Source organism: Cavia porcellus, unplaced genomic scaffold (assembly GCF_034190915.1).
Source record: "Cavia porcellus strain 051 isolate PalLab524CR breed Dunkin Hartley unplaced genomic scaffold, mCavPor4.1 scaffold_2, whole genome shotgun sequence".
Classification (NCBI taxonomy): Eukaryota; Metazoa; Chordata; class Mammalia; order Rodentia; family Caviidae; genus Cavia; species Cavia porcellus.
The window spans coordinates 109,658,689-109,681,405 of record NW_026947485.1 but is presented as its reverse complement, the minus strand read 5'-3'; the positions used below and the strand labels follow the sequence as shown (position 1 = coordinate 109,681,405).

The 22,717-nt window shown below is 40.1% G+C and overlaps 1 protein-coding gene across 3 annotated transcripts in view; it reads left to right on the top strand.

The window, feature by feature from the left end:
* Pi4k2a (phosphatidylinositol 4-kinase type 2 alpha) overlaps positions 1 to 22,717 on the top strand; it is a 40,766-nt gene that overhangs the window by 3,592 nt on the left and 14,457 nt on the right. For all 3 annotated transcript variants that reach the window (XR_010046309.1, XM_003479776.5, XM_063245102.1), the window contains exons 2-5: positions 5,822 to 6,022; positions 11,146 to 11,277; positions 11,478 to 11,631; positions 19,752 to 19,813. Coding sequence is in view for 2 of the 3 variants with exons in the window: in XM_003479776.5 (XP_003479824.1) it covers positions 5,822 to 6,022; positions 11,146 to 11,277; positions 11,478 to 11,631; positions 19,752 to 19,813 (549 nt within the window). In the remaining variant the exon portion in view is untranslated. The remainder of the gene's footprint in view (positions 1 to 5,821; positions 6,023 to 11,145; positions 11,278 to 11,477; positions 11,632 to 19,751; positions 19,814 to 22,717) is intronic.

Sequence of the window (22,717 nt, the reverse complement as noted above, 5' to 3'; positions counted from 1 at the left end):
GCCACAGGATGAGCAAGTGAAGACCTGGAACTGGAAAATGTCAGATTAGAAGTCATGGCAGAATCCAGGCATGGTGGTGCAACACTGTAATCACAACTATTGGGGAGGTTGAGGCAGAAAAGTGTATAGTTCGAGACCAGCCTGGTTAGTGAGGTTGTCTTACAATATAAAATTAAAAAGGGCGGGATGTGTGGTTCAGTGCAGAAGCCCTTGGCCCAGGTCCCTCAGTACCTTTAAAAAAAAGTCATGGTGAAATGCACTCACATTTCCCCTGTTCATGTCCATCTTTGTATTCGTTTTGTGTTCAGATTACAGATTCTCTCTCTCTCTCTCTCTCTCTCTCTCTCTCTCTCTCTGTCTGTCTCTCTCTTTCTTTTTAGGATTTTCTCTGTCAAGTGGTCAATAATACCACTTGTTCATATTGGCAGGAATCATACAACAGCATGTGACCTACTAGTTTTAAGAGGATTAAATGAGATGATGTTTCTGTATGAACCAAGCTCATGGTTCCATAAACTTGAGGAATGAAATCATGAACCAAGAGAGGAGGTTAGGGGATTTTGGAAATAGGTTAGGGGTATTGGAAATAAGAAGAATAGCTCCTTGGTTTCCAGGAAGAGTTTTGAATTGGTGGCGACATAGCCTCCAATCCAAAGCTAAATATTGTATAGAGAAGCATAGGAATAGGAATTGCTGAATTGTTTAGGGACCACCTATGACTGGTAGCTCTGTAGATTTAAAATGACCAATTTGAATACTTCCTTTAACTGCAGAAACAGATTTTGAAAGAAATACTGGTTTTTGCGTTTTAATTTTCTCATAACTCAGGAGCTTAGCAGAGAGAGGCTGCAACTCCCTCTAGAAGAGAGTGGGGGCTGTATTCTGTACTGTTTGAGGATAAGTCCTGCTTCACTGTCCATTTTTATTTTAATTCTTATCCATATGGCTAGTCACTTAACTCTGTCTCAAGTCCTTTCCCTAGCTAGCAGCCTTACTCATAAGCTAATTATATAAACTATTTTCCATAGGATCAATCATATATGAAAGCCTCTGGTATTGTTCTGGCACTTAGTGAAAGTTCAATTGCAGTTTTTTGTTTAGCTCTGTTTTTAAATTATGTTCCTGTTGACCTCTAGATTAGGCTTTCCTGGATATATGACATTGAACAAGGCAAAAGTAGTATAGTTTTCAGAAGATTCTTTCATAATCTTGGAGAACAGCACTTCATTCAGTAGCGCTAATTGTTTGGATCATAATATCAATTGCAGTGTTTATAAGGACACTGCCCATGGCTGGCATGGTTATACATAGTTCTGTGATCCTAGAACTTTGGGAGAAGGGAAAATTACAAGTTTGAGCCCAGCCGGGTGACTTAGTGATTTAGCCAGACTCTGTCTCAAATTGTAAAAAAAAAAAAAAAGGCCGTGATGGTGGGGAGTTGAAGAGTGTAACTGAGTGTCCAGGCTCTGTAATTCCAGGACTAGAGGGGAGAAGGCCCGCATATTCTATGAACTTGTCCTCTTCTCAGTGATTTTTTAATCTTTTAAATATACTTTATCCACCAACAGTTGAGCTGCGTGTTATAAAGGGTAAGGAGATTGGATGGGTGGCAGTGGGATGGGGAAATAAATAGTGTCAAAATCTCTTTCACTGTATTCTGAGTATTCGGGCCCCATCTTCTCTCAGAGTTTAATGTATGTGGGGTAGTACATTCCTTTTTGTAAGCGTTAACATGTAAATAAGGGTTCTCTATCCATGTAGCTAACCAGAGACTGCTGTTTCCCACCATTCTCTAACATAGGATGCAGCATTTCTTGTAGGGTGACCCAGGGACCTCTAGGAGTTCCTTTTGGGGGGTCTACGAGTAAACATTATTTTCATGATAACTTTAAGAGTCTGTTTGCTTATTTCACTTTCATTTCCTTATTAATAGAGTGGAGGTTTCCAGAGATCACATGATAGATACGTGATTTTGAAACAGACTGAATACTAAGGAAGATGTGAGAATTTTCTTGTTCTGGGGCCGGGGGTTTAGCTCAGCTGCCGAAGAGCCTACCTAGAATTCTCTTGTCCTTTAGGAAATCTGATATCAAAGCAACTTATAAAAATGTGAATTTTTATAAAATGTTCCTGAAAAGTTTTCATAAAAGAATTTGATTAGAATATTTGATTTATATTAACATATAGTAGATTTATTTGTATTGTTAAGTGAATTACGTAGTTTTAACATTTCACTTTTAATTTTGAATATAGCAAATATAGGTTTTACCCACAGAAACAAAAGTTCTTTTGGAATCTTAATAATTTTTAAGACTTTAAGGGAATCTTGAGATCAAAAGTGTGAGAACCATCCACTTCTTTTATGAAACTTTAAAAAGATTTATTAAAGGTCACTTCTGTATATTTCACTTTGCAATATGAGTGATATACTTGCAGTCTCTTAAATTATAGATTCCTGGAGAAACCACCTCTCTTCTTTAAAATAGGGTCTTGCTGTGTTGTCCAGGCTGGCCTCGAACTTCAGAGCTGACCTGAACTGGTAGCTGAGGTTACAAGTATGCCACTGCGCCCCAGTTTGAGGACCCTTTTTTCATAGCATAATCCCCTCCTCCTTATCAGTACTAGACAGGAGAAATGCTTAAGAATCAGTAATTGATTGTAAATCCTGACACCAGCCAGTGGGTAGCCTTGTGCTGTTGTTTTCATCTCCAACACTGTGGACTGCTACTACTAAAGTTGTTATGCTTTAGCCTTTTTTTTTTTTTTGTCTTTTTGAGACAAGGCTGTGCAGTTTAGGATGACCTTGAGCTCATTTTGTAGCCCAGATTGGTCTGGAATTTGCAACAGTCCTCCTACCTCAGCCTCCCTAATGCTGAGATTAACAGGCACGTGCCACCACACATGGCATCTTTGGCCCTTTTTTTGAAACAGGAAGATTAGCAAGTGGGTGTTAAGGGAAATGTTTTTAAAATATTGGCACCAAACCAAAATGTTCTCCTAGATTTAATAAAAGAATTGCCAGTCAATTTAAAGAGAGAATGAGAAAAATTAGGTCATCATTTTCTTTCTCAGCTGGATACTGGTAGGTGTCTTTCTAACTTGAGTGGTTTTGAGTTTGGTTTTTATGAATAAGGAGAATATTCTTGATTATTCAATAACATAGTTGTTTACATAAAGTGAATATTAACTTCTAAAATTTGGCCAGAGGCTGTTTTATGTCTCTGGTGGGGAAACCCACTGCATGCGTGCACACTGTCTTGTGCAAACTTCGTCCTGAGCAAATATTAACAGAACTGGGTTGAGCTGAGTCCTACACTTAGTCATAAAAGGCATTGATGGGTCTGCCTGTTTCTCTGAATGTCCTTCTGTTTCTCCATCCTTCCGACATTCCTATTCATTTATCTAGTTCATTTATCTAGTTCATGCAGTATTCTTTAATGTGACTGAGATAACCATCATTTCTAATGCCTTTAGGGAGTCGATGAAATGATGATTCTCCTTGTAATGTAAAGAAATTGAGAAGTACAGGAGGTCAGTCTATAAATGATGTTTGACTGCAATCTTGGCCTTCAAGATCTGCTTTCCTGAAGTGGAACTATTTGAGCCACGGCCCTGATATTTTTTAGCCCCTGCTTACTGTAGCAGAAATGTCTTGGTCTCCCTTTTTGGCATACCAGCTTGCTGAATTCCATAATATGCACCAGTTGAACTGTTGAGTTCTGAGACATGCTTCTGGCTGTCCTGTGGCTTCCTGATAGGGGACCCCGAGAATTGCAGTGGACTCTCCAGTTATCCTGTGAGTCATGAGCCTGTTGCTGGTGCTGCTGCTTTGTTGTTCAGAGGCTGGAGTTTCGGATGAGTGGACACAGAAAAAGAAAACTGCTGAGCTTGGTGGCATATACCTGTAATTACAGTGCTAGGGAGGTTAAGGCAGGAAAATTTCTGTAAGTTTGAGGCCTGCCTGGGCTACATCGTGAGTTCAACACCAGTCTAAATTATATGGTGAGAGCCTGTCTCAAAAACCCAAAAACCAAATCAAAACAAAGCAAAATTAAAAAAGGAGACTACCAACTGAGGCCTCTTACTAACCACTTTGGATAAGAAAGTAATTATGAAGACTTAGGATATGAATATGTTCTTTTGCCAATAAACAAGTTTGTCTTTAAGAATAAATTGCTTCTTTGCGTAGCATGGAGGAAAGTTCTGTATTTTTCTTGCCCTCTCAAATCTTTGTAGGACTTTTTAAAGGAATGGGCCTGAAGATTGACCAATTGAGACTGGACCTAGCCAATTCTTTCTATAAGTATATGCCTAATGGAGGCAGGTGGGTACATATTATCTGTTGTGACCCTGCCGCTTAAGAAGTGATACCCTCAGGGAAACATCTTATGACTCAGATGAGCTTGAGTTGGCAATAGAGTGAAGGGAGAAGGATGATCATATGGTACGAAGATGAATCATTCAGATAGCATATTTGTTTTGCTTCCTTTGAAATATCAGTGTGAGGACTGGAGGAAATGAGATGTATGTAAAACAGCCTTAGTGGGCTGACTGGATTGTGGAAGAAAACATTTAGGAAAGGAGAGTGTAATTTCTAGTCATTCCATATTTTCAAGAACCACTGGAGATTGTCACCATCAGCAAGAAAAGAAGGATTTAATCTTTATGGTCTCTCATGTCCTGCTTTCTGCCTATCGGAATTACTTAACCCTATTTTAGTCAAAAGTAGATTCTTTTTCCTTTTGTTATTTTTTTTTTTTTTCTGGTTGTTTCCCAGTTCATTCCTAAACTTTTTATTTCAATGCCTTGTTAATACCAGGAAATAGGAGTGAAGAATAATAAAGGCTATCACCCATTGATGATTTATTTTTGAATAAAGTTCTTAACTTTATTCTGTCATTCCATACTATTATGTTTGTTTCTTTTCAAGTGATACTTTTTTTAAGCTTTCCTCTCCCTGTACTGGGCATTAACCAAAGGGTCTTTACACTGAGGAGCAGCATCTCCCATCTTTTATTTTTTATTTTGAGACGGGGACTTGCTAAGTCAGGCGTGACTCAATGCTTTTCCTGATTTAGCTTCTGAGAGTGCTGGGATTATAGGTGTGCTAAATTTACATATGTTTTTTAGAGCAACAGCATGTATATGTAAATCTTGGAAGTTAGAATTTAGTGATTCAACTTTTTGGCAGACCATTTAAAGACAGACTAAATGGACAGGAATACATGTAAAAATCTGTGATAAGTTAATTTCTCACTTTGTAGGGTAAAGATGACTTTGGAGCCCTGGATACACAGTATGATGTTTATAACCTTTTTGAGAGGTCAAGAAGCAATACTGTGTTGGCCTAAGATTGCTGCCCAGGCCTCAAGGTGTACCACTGAGTTGACTTTTGGATCTTGCTCTTAGAAATGCACAAATCTGTATGCCTTGTTTGTCTGAAGCACAGAGTTAGAAGTAGATACTTACTTGAGGATGAGAGATAAGGAAGAAGAACATAGCACCAGGAAAGAATGATGAGGCATAGAATCTTGTCAGGCCACAGCCCTTTGGGTTTTAGTTGCTTGCCAGAGCTGGTATTTATATGCTAAGGAAAAGTCTTTGTCTGACTGTATGTAGAAGTTGTTGACCTGTACTCTCATTTCCTTCTAGATTTCTGCTGACTTGGTCTGTGACCACTTTAATCAACTCACCTTCTTAAAAGCTTTTGGTACTGGGGATTGAACCAAGGGCCTTGCATCGTCTATGCATATGGTCTATCACAAAGCTACATTTTTGATCCCTCAACTCACCTCTAATATTTTCTTTTTCATGTGTTTAGAGGATCATTGCTGTCTTCAAACCCAAGAATGAAGAGCCATATGGGCAACTTAATCCGAAGTGGACCAAGTGGCTGCAGAAGTTGTGCTGTCCCTGCTGTTTTGGCCGTGACTGCCTTGTCCTCAACCAGGGCTATCTCTCAGAGGCAGGAGCCAGCCTGGTGGACCAAAAACTAGAACTCAACATTGTACCCCGTACAAAGGTCAGTGACCCTTTTCCAGGGACCCTTAATGCCTCACCCAAGTTTTCCTGAGGCCTAAGACCTATTACTGGGACTTTTTGGGTTAAGTGGGGGATAGTTAAAGTTCTCAGTCCTTTGCGGGGTGGTGGTGGTGGTAGTGGTCATAGGATTAGACTTATAATTTGGTCATCTGATGAAATTTATCCTGAGAAAGACACACATACAGATTTTACACAAAAATTCAGAAGTTTCACAGATGTCCAGTGTACATTTATGAGTTTTCTTGGTCTTTATTTATGGTAACCCCAAACTAGTTAGAAACTTAACTAGTTCTGCAGTTCATTCTCTTAGACTTCTGAGCCATTCCAGAATTTAAATATAGCCTTAAAAAAAATGATTGTTACTTTTTTTTAAAGAGACAAGAGCTTACTATGTTGCCTAGAGTAGATATGAATTATGCTGAAACCTTTTTAAGTGGTAGAGTAGCAAGGACTATGGGAGTGTGCCCCATGCCTGGCCTTCAATATAAGCTTGAATGGATTAGTTAACATCTTCTAAGTGCTTATACAAAGTCTGATGAGGAAGACTTTAGGATGGGTTGAGTGGTAGAATAAAATGAAATTTTCATCACCTGTCTTTATTCTGTGGAATCCTGGAACTTGTAAATTGAACATACCAGAATAGAGGTCTGGGCTGGGGATATAGATGTAGTAATGTGCTTGCCTCAGATGTGCAAGACCTGGGGTTTAATCCCAAGCAATATACACACACAGGTCCCAAATCCAGGCAAATTCACACATAGAATGGATTTGTACATATCTTATATATGCTGCAGCTTTAGTTAAGGTCTGATGAAAGATGTGGACCACTCGTATACAAAACATACTTGAATATACAAAATTGATTGCATATAATTTCAAGTTTACTGATACCAATTTAAGAATCCTTGTGCAACAGGATGCTTCATGAAACTCTCCAAGAGTTATGAAGGGAAGACCATGCCAATCAGCACATAAATACTTGGGGACATATCATCAGACATTGAGTGTCCAACTACCTGAAGTTTAGAGACAGCTTACAGAGAACTTTGATCTGATTTCCTAGGACTGCAGAAGTGTGTAAGTCTTAACCCTCTTTGAGAGTCCAGTAAAAGCTTTAGGTGTTGTTCTCAGGAAAATAGCCATATTTGTAATCAGTATTTTGCATACAGTTTCTGGAGCAGTGTTCTTAGACCAACTGAAGTCCCATCTATTGATAGTTTCCTCTCAATGAAACCCTCCATTTGAGGTTTTCTACCTCACAGGTTCATTTGGTGGACTCTGAAGACAGAGGCTGATCAGCAGACAGGGATGTCCCTTCAAACTTGATTTGATTTTCTTAGAGTATTTTAGAAGAAAATGTGACTATTGTTTGACTTTGTTTGTGTGGTCGTCACTCAGCTGTAAACAATAGTTGGTAAGTTTCTACAAGTCAGAGAGACTGCTTCCTGAGATTCAGTACCTAGTGAAGTACTCTATTTATAATCACTTAACTCATTAAGTACCAGATGACTTAGTGGATGCATGCCATGTTAGGAGAAATGGTACCAAAGATCCTCCAACTTTAGGTCTGTGGAGAAAATGTTTGACCAAGTTTATGGTTCCCATCTGACACTTAAGTCACTGTGTGACTTTGTTCAGCTTTTTCCTTTCTTTTACACTTTTTATCTGTGTGTGTAGATAAACAGCATACTTTCACTCTCTTATGCTATACTTACTGATCCCAAGTCTCCTGTCTAACCTGAAGTTCTCCCACTGGGCCTTTCCTAGAAGCTCTTTTAAATGTTCCTTACTCATCCTTCTGTAATTTCCTTCCTTTACAAGGCACATAGCAGACTGCCCCTGGCGCTTTGCTTGCTATGGGTGTTTTTGGAGTTTAATGACTAAAAATCAAAAAGTAAGTTTAAATTCTGTTTCTGCCATCTTCTTTTTGATTTTCTGAGACAAGGTCTCATGATGTAGCCTTGGCTGTTCTTGAACTCACTATGTAACTCTGATAGGCCTCAAACTTGCAGCAGTCCTCCTGCCTCTGCCTCCTGAGTGCTGTGATTACAGTTGTGCACCACCATGGCCAGCCTGTAGTTTTCTTTTTTCTTTTCTTTCTTTCTTTCTTTCTTTCTTTTTTTTTTTTTTTTTTTTTTTGTGTGTGTGTGTGGGGGGCTGTTCTAGGGATTGAACCCAAGGCCTTTGCACTGAGCTACTTTTTATTTTTAATTTTGAAACAAGATCTTGCTAGTGTCTTAGGCTAGGTTCAAACTTGTGATCTTCTTGCATCAGCCTTCCAGAATGCTGGGATTATAGGCATGTGACCCACACCCAGCTTGCAGCTTTTTATTTGTGTGACTCTTGGGCAAGTCAGTTAACCCCTCCTCACTCAGTTTCCTCCCTGTAAAAGTTGGGATCTGAATAGCTACTACTTCGTTGGGTGATTGCTAAGATGATACAGGGCAATCCTTGTAAAGCATGTAGCTTTGTGCCTGGCTCATTGTAAACGCGGCACACATGTTAACACGTGGTATTCTGGGCTGTTCTGGTCTGAGTGTCACCCCCATGTCCCTGTCTTCCTCATCTCTGGTCTTCTTTCCCTGTTAGAGAATCTTAATGAGGCTAGGAGATCTTTTGCATCAGAAAATCAGCAACAGCAAAAACACTGTCTTCCATGAGACTGAGATGAGGCAGAACTTTGCTGTTGGAGAATAGTAAGGGAAGTCTCTCCTTCTGTCTGTCTCCAGCCCTTCCTTATACAGGATTCTATCCAGTTGCTCTGACCATCTGCCACTATGGAAACAAGGCTCACTTTTCAGTGGAGTTTCACATAGTAAGCTTCTAATTCTCATTCACTGATGTTTGCTTCCCTCTGTTCCTGTGAGGCTTCAGGTTGCGATAGTTTCATTAGATGTAGGGAAAAAGTGGGCGGTTGGGAAGAGCGATCACAGATTAATCCAACAGGAGGAAAAGGATGGTTTATGGCTTGAGTTTTCATGTTAGAATTGACGGAATGACCTTAGGAAAGACCCTGTCCCTTAATTCCTAGGCCTGAGTGTCCTGATTTGTAAGTTAGGAGTGCTTCCCATGGAACCTTGCACATTTACTTTAGAAACCCAGAAACACTGGATAAATAGAAGAAGGAAAGGAGAGATGGAAGGGAATTATTTCACCTCTAAGGTCCATGAAATAAGTAGTTATTTCTAATGAATTTTGCAAGGCTTAGGAAAATAATTTTCTTATAAATTTAATGTAAGGGAGTTACATGCTAAAACCCACTTGCTGTCAACTCCAAGAAATGCTCATAACTCGTTCATTTATTCTCTCATTTATTCACTTAATATTTAGTGGGTATGTGCCAGGTATTTGTTAGGTGCTGGGGATGCTAATGTGATTAAGATATTCTCTATCTCCCAAATCTCATTAGTTTTAAGAGAGAATACAGATATAGGGATGGATCATTGGAAGACAAAGTGGTAAGTATGATTTGAATGCACATATGGTGCACCCATGTTTATAGCAGCACAGTTTATAATAACCAGATTTTATTATAAACAACCTAACCTGCTCATTAACTGAGGAATAGATAAAAAAAGATGTGGTATTTTCAGTGGGCTGGGGATTTAGCTCAGAGGCATAAGTGCCTGCCTGGTAAGCGCAAAGTTGTGAGTTTGATCCTGGGTACCCCCCCCCCCCAAAAAAAAGATGTGGTATTTTTATATAGTGGAGTACTATTTAGCAACAAAGAATGACAAGCTGGACATTTTTATAGGTAAGTAGATGCACCTTGAGACCATACTCATTAGTGAAATAAAAAGAGACATGTGTATAAACATCGTATTGTTTCATTAGAGTGACAAGCTGAAAGAAAAAACATGTACATGTGTCTGTATATGTATATAAAAATAATTAAGATAGTTGTACTACTGATTTCTTTGAGTTGGCTGAAAAGAAAAATCTGTGCCGGTATTGTTGGGACAGTTGAATGCAGCTGTTCTGTGCTCTGGGTGAAGGATTTGGGGTTGGCAGTGCACAATGTGTACACCATTGTTGCCTCTGATTGACTTGCTTTGAAATTAAAAAAAAAAAAAAAAAAAAGAATGCCCATACGGTTTACCTGATGTCACCACAGTTTGACACTGAAGTAACGTTGATGGCCACTACATTTTTAAAAAATGGACAGTGCATATATTTAGTATAAAAATCAGAAGGCACAAAGCAGTCAACAGAAAAAAGTCATTCAGGCTCTGTTCACTCCTATATGCTATTGGCATTATTAGTTTCTTGTGTAATATTCGGGTTTAGTTTTTGCATGAATATAGAAGTCCCTGAAGAACAAAAAACAATTTTTTTTTTCAAAAAACAATTTTAATGTTAACAGTTTTGTTTTCTTTTGTCTTTTTAAGACTGGATCTCACTCTGCAGTTCAGGCTGGCCTTAAACTCACTCTGTAGCCCAGGTCAGCCTGGAACTTGAAGCAGTCCTCCTGCCTCAGCCTCCCAAGTGCTGGGATTACAGATGTGAACCACGATGTGTGGTTGTTTTACAGTATTTTTAGTATGAATAATTTTACTAAGTACAAAATTTAAAAGAAACAAAATATTATAGAGTAAATTGCAATTTTTTTCTATCTGGAAAGAAAATAGGCCCTTGACCTCTTTTTCTAACGCAGGAGGTGACTGTTAGTCTAGGTAGTTCACACTAGCTGCTGTGATCTCTGAATCTCAGTGGCTTAGTATATTTAGTAGGATTTTTTTTTTTTTTTTTTTGCTTATGTCTGTGTAGCAGCTCACGCATTGACAAGGGATCTGAAATTGTTTCATGGTATGACTTTTTTTTGTCTCAAAGCTCTTCATTTCTAGCAGTGTATTTTTAGAAATATGAACTAAAGATCATGGAGATCTTAGGGCCCAGGTCTGGAAGGGATGTACATACCTCACTGTATCAGCATTCCATTGGTCCAACTATCCACAGTCCCTAATCTAGTTGCTAGGAAAACTGAGTATATTCTTTCTCTGTGTCCTGGAAAAGGAACAGTGTTGGTGAATTTCTGTCTGTTCTGTCCCATAGTGATCTGTTTCCTTAAACTTTAACCTGAGTATCTCTTCTCTTTCACTGTAGGTAGTATACCTGGCCAGTGAAACCTTCAATTATAGTGCCATTGACCGAGTGAAGTCCAGGGGCAAGCGGCTTGCACTGGAGAAGGTGCCAAAAGTTGGGCAGCGCTTTAACCGCATTGGACTACCTCCAAAGGTATTTACTGTGCATGGGTCGTTTATCAAGATGCTGATAGACAATGACAGTCATTTAAGTAGGAAAACAAGCTGCGCACAGACTTGAAGATAGGCACATGCACAGTCTGTCGTGTGGTCCTTTCACTGGGTCCCTTCCTAACCCATATGGTCTTTGGACTTGGACTGTAGGGAAATGCTTTTATTCCTTCTTGGTTGCAGGTCGGTTCATTCCAGCTCTTTGTGGAGGGCTATAAAGATGCAGACTATTGGCTGCGGCGTTTTGAAGCAGAGCCTCTCCCTGAGAACACCAACAGACAGCTACTGCTGCAGTTTGAGCGATTGGTAGTGCTGGATTACATTATCCGCAACACTGGTGAGTAGCTGTGGATGGTTCTGTGTGCTGCGCCGCACTGTGCTGAGGCAGGCATACAGGAATTGGGAGTCAGATGCACTGTCGTCAGGAAGAATGTTTTCTTATATTGGACTGTTAGTCACATTTAGGGAGAGTGTCAGAGAGCACAAAGCTCCAGGATAAGCTCTGTCCAGATACTCAGGGATAGTTAGCAGTGGTAGTGAGGCCTAGAGCAGCTCTGACATTTTATTTTCGTCTCTTTGCTGGTCACAGATGGGAGACACCTGGCTCTTCCAAAACATCACGAAGAACTTGCTTACCTTACTTGCTAGTCATTTGTACAGCATCATGGTCTATCACAGATCATTTTGTCTATTTTTAACTTCTTGAGGTAGATATGTAGATCATTGATTAAAAAAATTCTCTGGTACAATTTTAATCTGTTCACAACATAACTTGTGTGTTTTGTTGGTGGGCAGCTCTGGCTTGAATTTGATTATTCCTGCAGCTTAAACTACCAGTGGCACATCATGATTGTCTCATTGGGCAGCTTATGTCCCTTCTCGGGGGCCTTTGATTAAAATAGTACAAAGAAAGGCACTGATTTAGCAGTCCAAATGTCATCGTATTACAATTCCTTAAGGAAAACAATAAAATAATATTAAAAAATTGTAATATAACTAATTTGTGGTATATCAGTTATAAATGCATACTATATTATATATACAGGCAATGGGGCATCTGTAAGATTTCCATGTTAAAATTTAGGGAATTTATTATTGATAAAATATTCACAAATAAAATTTCTTTTAATTTAATGAAATAAATAAATTCATTGATTTTTGTTTTTCCTTTTTATTTTTTGAGACAGTCTCACTCTCATAGTGGCCTTGGCTCACTGTGTAGCCTAGGTTGGCCTTGAATTTGGGGTGATTGTCCTGCCTTAGCCTCTCAAGTGCTGGGATTATAGATATATACCATCATGCTCAGCTATGTTTGTTGATTATTATATTTATTAATTGGTAGAATAGTAATAATATTTAATTTGAGCAGTAATTATTCAAATTTAAACAACTAACTTGATTTAGTCCATTTATTATAGACCTTTTATTAATTTTTATTAATTTGATTAAAGTCTGTTTTTATCACCAGTCTGTTTCTGTCAGCAGTTTCTATAAGTTAGGAAAAACATTAATTTATCTAACCTGACTGAATCTACATATATCAGGAACAAATTCATGCTTTATTGGAGCTATATTTTTCTAATATTTTGTAGTATAATATACCTTACATTAAGTTTACTGTCTTAAACATTCTTAAATGGTACAGTTCATAAGTCTTATGTGCATTCATATTATTGTGTAACTGTCACCACCATCCAACTCCAGAACTCTCTTGATCTTAAAAAGCCGAAATTCAATACTTACTGAATAATAACTCTTCATTTTTCTCTTCCCTTAGACTCTGGAAACTAGCTAATTCTATTTTTTGTCTCTGATTTTTTATTACTCTCAAGTACTTCAATGAAATTGTATAGCCTTTCTCATTTCACCTAGTATAGTGTTTCCAACAGTCACCTGTTGTAGTGTATATCAGAATTTCCTTCCTGTTTAAGAAATGTTCCATTTTATGTGTGTACCATTTTTTGAGTGTTCATTCATCCATCAGTAGACATTTGGGTTGTTTATCGTTTTAGTTGTGAATAATATGCTGCTATGCTGCTATGGATAGGACAAATATCTCTTCAGGATTTGTCTTGCAGTTCTTTTGAATACATATCCAGAGTGGATTTGCTGAACCATGTGGTAATTCTATTTGTAATTTTTTTGTTATTTGTGCTGGGGATGGAACTCATGACCTCATGCTTGCCAAGCAGGTACTTATACCAGTGAGCTAAAACTCCAGCCATTGGGGCTGGGGATTTAGCTCAGCGGCAGAAGCGCCTGCCTTGAAAGCAGGCAGTTGTGAGTTCGATCCCCGGTACCGATAAAAAGGAAAAAAGACAAAAAAAAAAAAAACCAAAACAAAACTCCAGCCATCTATTTGTGATTTTTTGAGGAACAACTATATTGTTTTCCTCAGTGGCTCTTCTATTTTATGGTCCTACCAGTGGTGCATAATCCACTTCCTTGCCCAAACTCTGTTCCCTGGGTTTTTTGGAAGAGGTGTTGGTGATGGTGTAGGACCTTGCACATGTTAAACATGTACTCCTAACCACAAAGCAACCCTGTGGCCCCAGTTTTTTGTTTTGCTTTGTTTTTAGATAGGAGCCTTTCTGATCAGTATCAGTTGATATATTTTATTATAGTTTTGACTTTCAGTTCCTTAATGAATAGTACTATTAAAGGTCTTTCCATGTTTATTGGGCCAGTTGTGTATCTTCCTTGGAAAAATGTGTCTTTTTTTTTTCTCGTCTTTTTCCTTTTTATCAGTACCGGAGATCGAACTCATGACTGCCTGCTTTCAAGGCAGGCGCTTATGCCGCTGAGCTAAACCCCCAACCCCCGAAAAATGTCTCTTAAAGTCTTTTGCTCATTTCTTTCTCTTTTTTCTTTCTTTCTTTTCTTCTTCTTCTTTTTTTTTTTTTTTTTGAAACATAGTTTCACTATGCAGTTCAAGCTGACCTTGAACTTACTTTGCCCATCAAACTGGACTTGAACTCATAGTGATCCTCTTGCCTCAGCCTCCCAAAGTGCTAGGATTACAGGCATGCATCACCACACACAGCCTTTAGTGATTTCTGAGTCAGTTTTTTAAATTTATTTGTTTATTCTGGTGTTTGATTTTATTTTATTTTTGAGACACTCGGTTCATAATGTATGCTGGCCTTGAACTTGTGATTTTCTGGCTTCAGCTGATCCTCTGAGCTTAATCCCCTAGTGCTGGGATTACAGATGTGTGCCACTATGTCCAGCCTATTTTGTTGTTGTTGTTGTTGAGATTTTTAAGACCCTTATATGTTATGGATATTAATCACTTATCAGATGCATGATCTGCAAATATCTCCCTCCATTCTGTTGCCTTTTTACTTTTTTGATAATGGCTTTTTATTGTTATTGTTTTGTTGTGACTGAACCCAAGGCCTTGGGTATGGTGTTAGGCAAGCAGTATACCACTGAGTTACATCCCCAGCCCCCTCAATGTGAAAGGTCTCAATTCCCCAAAGGACACAAATTAGCAGAATGATGCAAGAAACAAACCCAACAATATGTAATATTAAAGAAACACATTTTATCCAAAAAAAAGTATACACATTAGAAATCAGCTGACAGAAAACAATATTCCATGCCATAGGAACCTGGAAAAAAGCATTCTATGAGGCCAGAGTACCCTAAAAATAAAGCCAGACAGAAACACTACAAGAAAATTATAGACTAATATCCCCATGAACAATGATGTTAAAATCGTCAACAAAAGCTACATTTTACCAAAAAAATTGATTTATTCATGTAATGCAAAAAATTAAGCATACAAAAATCAATTTTAAATACCACATGATCACCATATTTGACATAAATCATTTTATAAAATCTAAATTTCAAGGAAAGAGACACTGTGGTAACTACTGTTATGTCAGGTTATCTTGTGGTGAAACACTATGTTGCTTAAATTGTTCTGTCCTGACCTGTGCTGTTGTGTTGTTATGTCCTCTTTTATCTCAATCTCCTTTTTATTTACTTATTTATTTGTTTGTTTGTTTGTTTTATTTTTTAATTAAGGGAAAAATAAATAAAATATAGGATATATTATAGTAACCATTTTGATTTCCTGTTAACTTGATTTGAAGCCCTAAATTGCTCTCACCATCTTGTTTTGACTGATTTTACTCTATTCTGTTTTGTTTGATAGTATCAAGTTTGAGGGTATAGGCAACTACTTTGAAGACAATAAGATTCACTATGATGCTCATTCTGGTTTGACTATTATCTTCTTTTGAAGTCTTGTAATGTCTCCAATGTTTCAGTTTTATTGGTTTTGTTCTGTACTGTTTTGTTCAATTTTATTATACCTGATGATACAGACAGTTCTTTTTAAGATAGCAAGAGACATTATGGTAACCATTGTTGAACACCTTGTATTCTGTTTTTATATCATGTACTATGTCCGTCCTTTGTTTTGACTGACTCTGTTTTGTTTTGTCACATTTGGTTTTATTCTCTTCAAAAAAAAGTAATAAGAACTGTGGGCGTAATAAAACCCAAAATGTCTAATTGTTATTGTAAAAAAGAGAGGAAAAGAAAGTGCTCTAAAGGAAATAAATGCATATATATTTAAGTGTGTAAGATAGATAACCATATTACTAAGTTTTTGTTGGATCATTGAACACAACTGTTTGCAGTCTCACTGTTTGAATGTTCACTTTGCATGCTTTAATTTTGTAACTTGAACAACTATTTCCAAGATGACAATATGCAATCTATTAGCTAGTGATTTCTTACTGTTTATTTTTTTGAAATTCTGTATTGTACCCTTTTTCTGTTTTTTTTTTCTCTTTAAATAAAAAATTTTAAAAAAGATTATAGAAGGTTGTGAGTGAGGGAATGCAGATAGAAAAATTAAATAATGGGAGATGAGAAGGGAGAGAGAAAAGTGAGTACTGTAACCGGTCTTTGAAAGTATTCTTCTTCTAATTCTGATATTTCGACCTCACCGTGGTCACTACTGCTGTGCTTACTTTCATTATAACCTAATTCCCTGGGTTTCTGTTTAGAACCTTTTCATGGACTCTGCTCTTTGCTAAACGAATCATTCATGTCTTGTATCATTTTGTTTAGCCCAGTTAGCTTTTTATTCATGTCTGTTGTAAGCTTGTTGGTTGTTTTGTTTAATATATCTCCATTAACTGATCAGTTGTATCTTCTGTGAGCCCAGAGAGTACCTTATTGACTTGATTTTTAAGGTGTTCTATTATCCTCTCAAATAATTTATACCTTTTGCTCTGCTTTTTGTCTCTCAATACCCTTTGGGTCAACTTTGGAAGAACTGAGAGTTTTAAGAGACATTTTGTTAAGAGACATTTTGTTGACTTCTCATATTTCTATTGGCTTTTGTTTTGTACCTAGGTTTGCATTGGTGTGTAATGGAAAGGTTTTGTTATTAGGAAGGAGATCTGTTTAATTAGTCTGCTTTTCAGTGATGCACTCAGGAAGGGAATGCCTAACTGTAACCCTGTGCTTGTGTCCCAGCGTCTGACCACTTCTGTTCCTTTGGTAGGGTAGATGCAGTGTGTTCTCCAAGAATGGACTTTAGCATTGTTAATCCCACAAAAGCAATCCAGGTTTTGGCATATAGAGAAAATTATTAATAGCAATAACTGTGCAACTCTGGCAGTACTAAGTCAGAAACATTAATACTGTCCAAGGCAAACTGTATATTTACATACTGTTAGAACCAGTAAGGTGCCACCCTTAACCTTATAACAGAAATCTGTAGTTATAGTACACACACTAATATAAACCAGGTATTACAGACAGCAGATGTCTACTAAGCTTGATAACTATACCTCCACTAGTGATAGCGAAGAATCTAATAGTAGTAACAGAATTAACTAATGCAGATAAATAAAGCTTAATGTCTGTACTATTAAAAATACAGAGGATTGGGACTGGGAGAATGCAAGAAGAGAAATTAAACAGAAGGAGGAGAGAAGAATGAGTCAAAGAATCCTACAGTGGAGTAAAAGAGTAACTGTAGAGTTAGACAGTGGTAACAAGAAAAAATGAGAAAAGAAGGTAAGAGAAAAAAGAAAAATGATATAGAGAATAAAAATAGAAAAAAATTAAAAGGAGAAAGAAAAAAATAGGAGTAAGGGAAAGAAAGAAAGAACAAAGGAAAATCCCCAAATGCCTGTAAACTGGTGAAGAAGAAAGAAGTATGAGAGAGAAAAAATAAAAAGTCTAAAAACAGAAAAAATATCTCTGTAGTTTTGAATGAGTGTTTTCCTTCTGGGAGCCACAGTTTTGGAGTCCAGCAAGACACAGCTTTTTTTGGCTTAGCCTAACAACCTGCATGAGGTGCCCCACTATTTCAGAGGCCTCTCTCTCTACCCCAGGCTGTGGTAGTGCCCACCTGAGACATGTTCTTGCTGATTTGTAGACACAGAAGGCAGTCAGACCTCAGATCTGTGCTGCATGTAGGGATCAGGAAAGGGTTTGAAGACATATTGTGCTGGCACTTTCAAATCCAGCTGTTTTGGAGCACAACTGGAGTGGGGGGGCCTATGATTTCCTGTGTTCAATTTTTCCATGAATCTCTTTCTTTCTATATCACTGCTCAGTCTCTGTCCAAGGCTGTCTCTTACGGCTTTCTTTCATCCAGTCACTGTGGGAGAGCCGTTCTGGGAGCCCTGAAATAAAGTTTTGTTGTTGTTCTGAGTTCCAGATTTAAATAATTAGCCCCTTCCTGAAATAGCACCTGATTAATTATTTCCTGGTGATATGGGGGTGCCCACCCTGAAATTCCTCTCCGGCTCTTACCTTTCATGGCAAGGAATCCCTTTGGAGTAAAACCTTTGCTAAGTTTGCAGCTCACAACAACTGTGTGCTCTGCCACTGGGTCTCCCTGCATCTCCGAGCCGTGGGAGCTTACCTAGCTTCTGGGGAAACAGATTCACCTCCCCACAAGCCATGAATCAGAGTCCACATTGTTCCATTTTTGCCCCTCAGCATTGTGGACCATCTCTCCAATTTTTCTGTAGCTTCTAATATTTCTATCTGTTTCTTCCTGATTCCCAGTACTTTTCTCACTTCACCAAGTTGTTATGGTGGCTGTGTCTGGATTCTGAATCTTGCAGAGGCTTAATTTCACTACCAATGACCACTCTGGCGTTTTCCTCTTCTCTGCCTTTTATCTTCTTAAATGTAATTATTTTTATCTTGAACATTTTAAAGTCTAAGTAAGAGATTTCCTTGTATGGGAAATTATAGTGACTGTTTTAATTTTCTCTTGTCTCTGTTTTTGCTTATGTCATCTTGTACCTTTCTATACCTGGTTAGTTTTGATTGTCAAATAATTTCTATCAGAAATTGTAGAAATATTTGACAGTCTAGGGTATAAATTATGCCAAAAGGATGAAGTTTGCTTTTGGCAAGCAGCTAGGGTACTAGCAGCACAGGGTCAATTTAATTTCAGGTTTTAAAGGGGAGTCAAGGTATATCCATTTAGATCTCATCTCAAAGCATGAATGATTTAGCAGTCTTCCCACCCCTAATCAGTGATTGGAGTAGAATTTTTGTCTTTCTAACTCTACAGTGTTTTTCTCAGTTTCTAGCTACATCTTCCCGAATCAGCAGATACTTTAGAGGAGAAGAAATCAGAAACTCTTTTTTTTTTTTTAATTTAAAGAGAAAAAAGAAAGGGAAAAAAAAAGAAACCCCAAACTCTTGGACCATCTTTCTGGAGTTTCTTTCCCAGTTCTTCTTTTGTTTTTTAAATTTTACTTAAAGAGGGTAAAATTGGGGCTGGGGATTTAGCTTGCCTTGCAAGTGTGTGGTCGTGAGTTTGATCCCCGGTACTGATTAAAAAAGAAAAAGACAAAAAAAAAAAAAATAAAAAAGGGTAAAATTAATCACCACAAAACAGAACAAATCAGAACATAAGAAAACAACGTAAGAGACATAGATTTCAAAGCAAGACAACCAAAGATCTTCACTATCATATTGTCTCTTGTTTTCAACTGATCCAAACAGGATGATGAAGGCATTTTAGGTCTTCAAGACCAGACAATAAGGAAGTCACAGTGTGTCTTCGTGTCTCTCATTCTCTTCAAAATAGCTGTCCATACCTTCACATATGTTGAAATTAAACAAAACAAAACAGACTAACGTCACTCTGAACAAAGAATAATAGTATTACTGGATTTCACATCATGACGCTACGGAATCAGCACTGGGTACTGTAGTGTCTCTTTTTCTTCAAAGTAGTTGTTCGTTTCATTATGCGTAATTACCAGTTCTTGACTCGTAAATTCTTATGGTTTTATTAAAATCAACAGTGTCTTTCAAATATTTAAAAATATTTTATACAGTTTTTATAGTTGTTCTCAGTAGAAGATTGGTTCATTTGTCCACGGTGCCTAGTCTATCATTACTAAAATTAAAGGTCACTTTTACGTTTTTCTAACTTTGTATTTCTGTTCACAGATCGAGGCAACGACAATTGGCTGATTAAATATGACTGTCCAATGGATAGTTCTAGCTCTCGGGTAAGAGATTTCTGTGTTTCAGATAAGAGGATAGAGAAGAATATACTTATTATGGAAACACACAAGCCAAGAATAGGGGTGTGTGCCTTTCATCCCACCACCTCTCTGAGGCTGAGGCAGGAGGATTGCAAGTTTGAGCCCTGTCGGGGTCGCTCCCGGCCGGCAGGAAAGACACACGACAAAGTCTGGCGGTGTGCAACCTTGCCTTTATTTATCTCCGCGTGGGCCCCGCGAGGCCTCCACTCTGCCACCAGCCCTTTCTCGCCGGTGGACTTTCTCTATCTCTCTCTGTGCTTTCTCTGTGCTTCCTGTCTCGTGGCGGGAGAGGCATTCACTTTTATAGGGTGACAGTGGCCAATCAGTTCAAAGCGCGCGATGCGGGCTGATTGGCTAACATCAGTTGTTGCTAGGCAGACTATCTTACAGAGCGGGTTGTTTAAGTCGCCAGCGCAATCAGGGGGCAGGAAGCAGGCGCCAACTTGACTCACTCGATGGGAGGGGCAATCTAGCTCAGGCTCCGCTCCCACCCACAGGCCCTACATCCGCCAAGTAAGGCGACCGGTGTCGGCGGCTCCCAACATCTCCCCCTATTTTATTTACTTTGAATGAATGTATGCATCGCAGCCCGCCCTGGATCGAGTGCAGAGGCTTATGCCCTGTGTTGAGGCCCACCGTAGGCCCTTGGCTTGGACCCTGGTCGGCCGCCCCCGGGTCTGCCAAGGCCTTGAGACCCTCGTCCTTTTTCCAGGGCCAGGAGTGAACTGGACGGAACCTGGATGCACATAGGCATGCACTCATGCCCCTCCGTGTGATCCCCTCGGAGAGGCATCTAGATCTGGGCAGATTCTAGTAATCCAGCGGCTTTTGTGCGCCATGGGGTAGGGCCTGGCTTAGGTCGAGTCATGCTGGGGAGGCACGCTCTTACCCGTCATTGACTCACCTACCCTGCTGTGTGGTGTCATTAGGGAAGGAATGCGGAAGACCCGCCACACCTAGACCCAGTCGTAGGCCAGTCGAGCGAGCCATGCGTAAGCCTGGGGGTCATTGTGCCCATCACGGGCTCCTGCCAGGGCCGCATGGGCAACCAGGCGTACTTGACGCCAGGCCGCCGCAAGGCGCCCATTAATAAATGATGTAACCCATCGGAGCAAGAATGGTCCTACAAGTAAGAACAGAAGCAAGGAGCACAGGGGACCTAACAATGGTAAAACATAGGGGAGCAAGCCATTCCAGGCTCCCCAAAAAGGGATTGTCCTGCAGTTCTTTTAGGGCTCATCTTGTTGTTGGGTCTGCGGTTGGCCTCTGGTGGAACAGGCCTGATCTTCAGTCGAGGGACTTGTCGCGTCAACCTCTCTGGGACCCACAGTGGTTTTCGTCCCAATTCCTGCAGAAAAACACAAACCGCGCCTCGGTTCCAGCTAACCACTGGATCCGGGCCCATCCATTGTCATGCCATAGATAACCGCGCCTTTGGAGGCAGGCCTTGGCTTACTCCCCCTTTTTGTTTTTTATTTTTTATTTTTTATTTTTTTTTTATTTTTGGTCTTTTTCGTTTTTTTTTTTTTTTTTTTTTTTTATCGGTGCCAGGGATCGAACTCGCGATTGCCTGCTTACAAGGCAGGCGCTTATGCCGCTGAGCTAAATCCCCAGCCCCCGTTTCCTCGACCGGCGTTTTTCTCAGCCTGCTCGGCAGAGTAGCCGCCCATAAAAATACCGTCCGCCCCGCAGCGCAACGTCATAGGACTGCGGTCGCGACAGAGTGGAACGGGGCGTCACTTCCTGTGCCGGCTGAGAGAAGGGAGGGTTCCCTGTAGCGGCCTCTCGGCGGGGAGCCGCTTCTGGAGAAGAGCTCCAGGGCGGAGCGGATGGCTCTCTATCTCCTCCCCGCCAGAGAGCGCTCGGGGGCCCTTTCTCCTCTCTCTGCTTTTTTCGAGCGGCGCACGCACACAATTCACGGCGCAACTCGGCATAGGAGTCAAGGCACGCATGTATCATTTCCCACAGGGGGCGAATAGCCGGCGAAATATCGCCTCCCAATTCCGCCGAGGCGAGGTCCCCGCCTAACTTCTCCCATGACGGCAGGTTTAAATGCCCCATGGGTAAAAACCAGGGAGCCACCCTATCTATCTCTACTATGAATAGTTCCAGTGTTTTTTGACCTACCCTGAGGTCTCTAGCTTTTAAAAGCTTCCTAAGGGCCTTTACCAAGGGCCGCGCCTCTGCGCTCGGTAAATTACCCATTCTCAACCTCTAAGGGCTGTTACTCACCGCGTGTGACTTAAAGAACCCGTCACCTACGCGTGAGCCTGAGGGGAGTCTAAAAGCCCTGTAGGTGCGCGCCACCCAGAGCCCAGGCTTATCCCCAACTCACCTGTCCGGCAGCACCACGCTGGAGCGTTGCACACCACCGCCGTGTCTCGGGGTTGATCAGTCCCCGTGCGGGTCACCAAATGTCGGGGTCGCTCCCGGCCGGCAGGAAAGACACACGACAAAGTCTGGCGGTGTGCAACCTTGCCTTTATTTATCTCCGCGTGGGCCCCGCGAGGCCTCCACTCTGCCACCAGCCCTTTCTCGCCGGTGGACTTTCTCTATCTCTCTCTGTGCTTTCTCTGTGCTTCCTGTCTCGTGGCGGGAGAGGCATTCACTTTTATAGGGTGACAGTGGCCAATCAGTTCAAAGCGCGCGATGCGGGCTGATTGGCTAACATCAGTTGTTGCTAGGCAGACTATCTTACAGAGCGGGTTGTTTAAGTCGCCAGCGCAATCAGGGGGCAGGAAGCAGGCGCCAACTTGACTCACTCGATGGGAGGGGCAATCTAGCTCAGGCTCCGCTCCCACCCACAGGCCCTACGTCCGCCAAGTAAGGCGACCGGTGTCGGCGGCTCCCAACAGAGCCCGTCTCGGG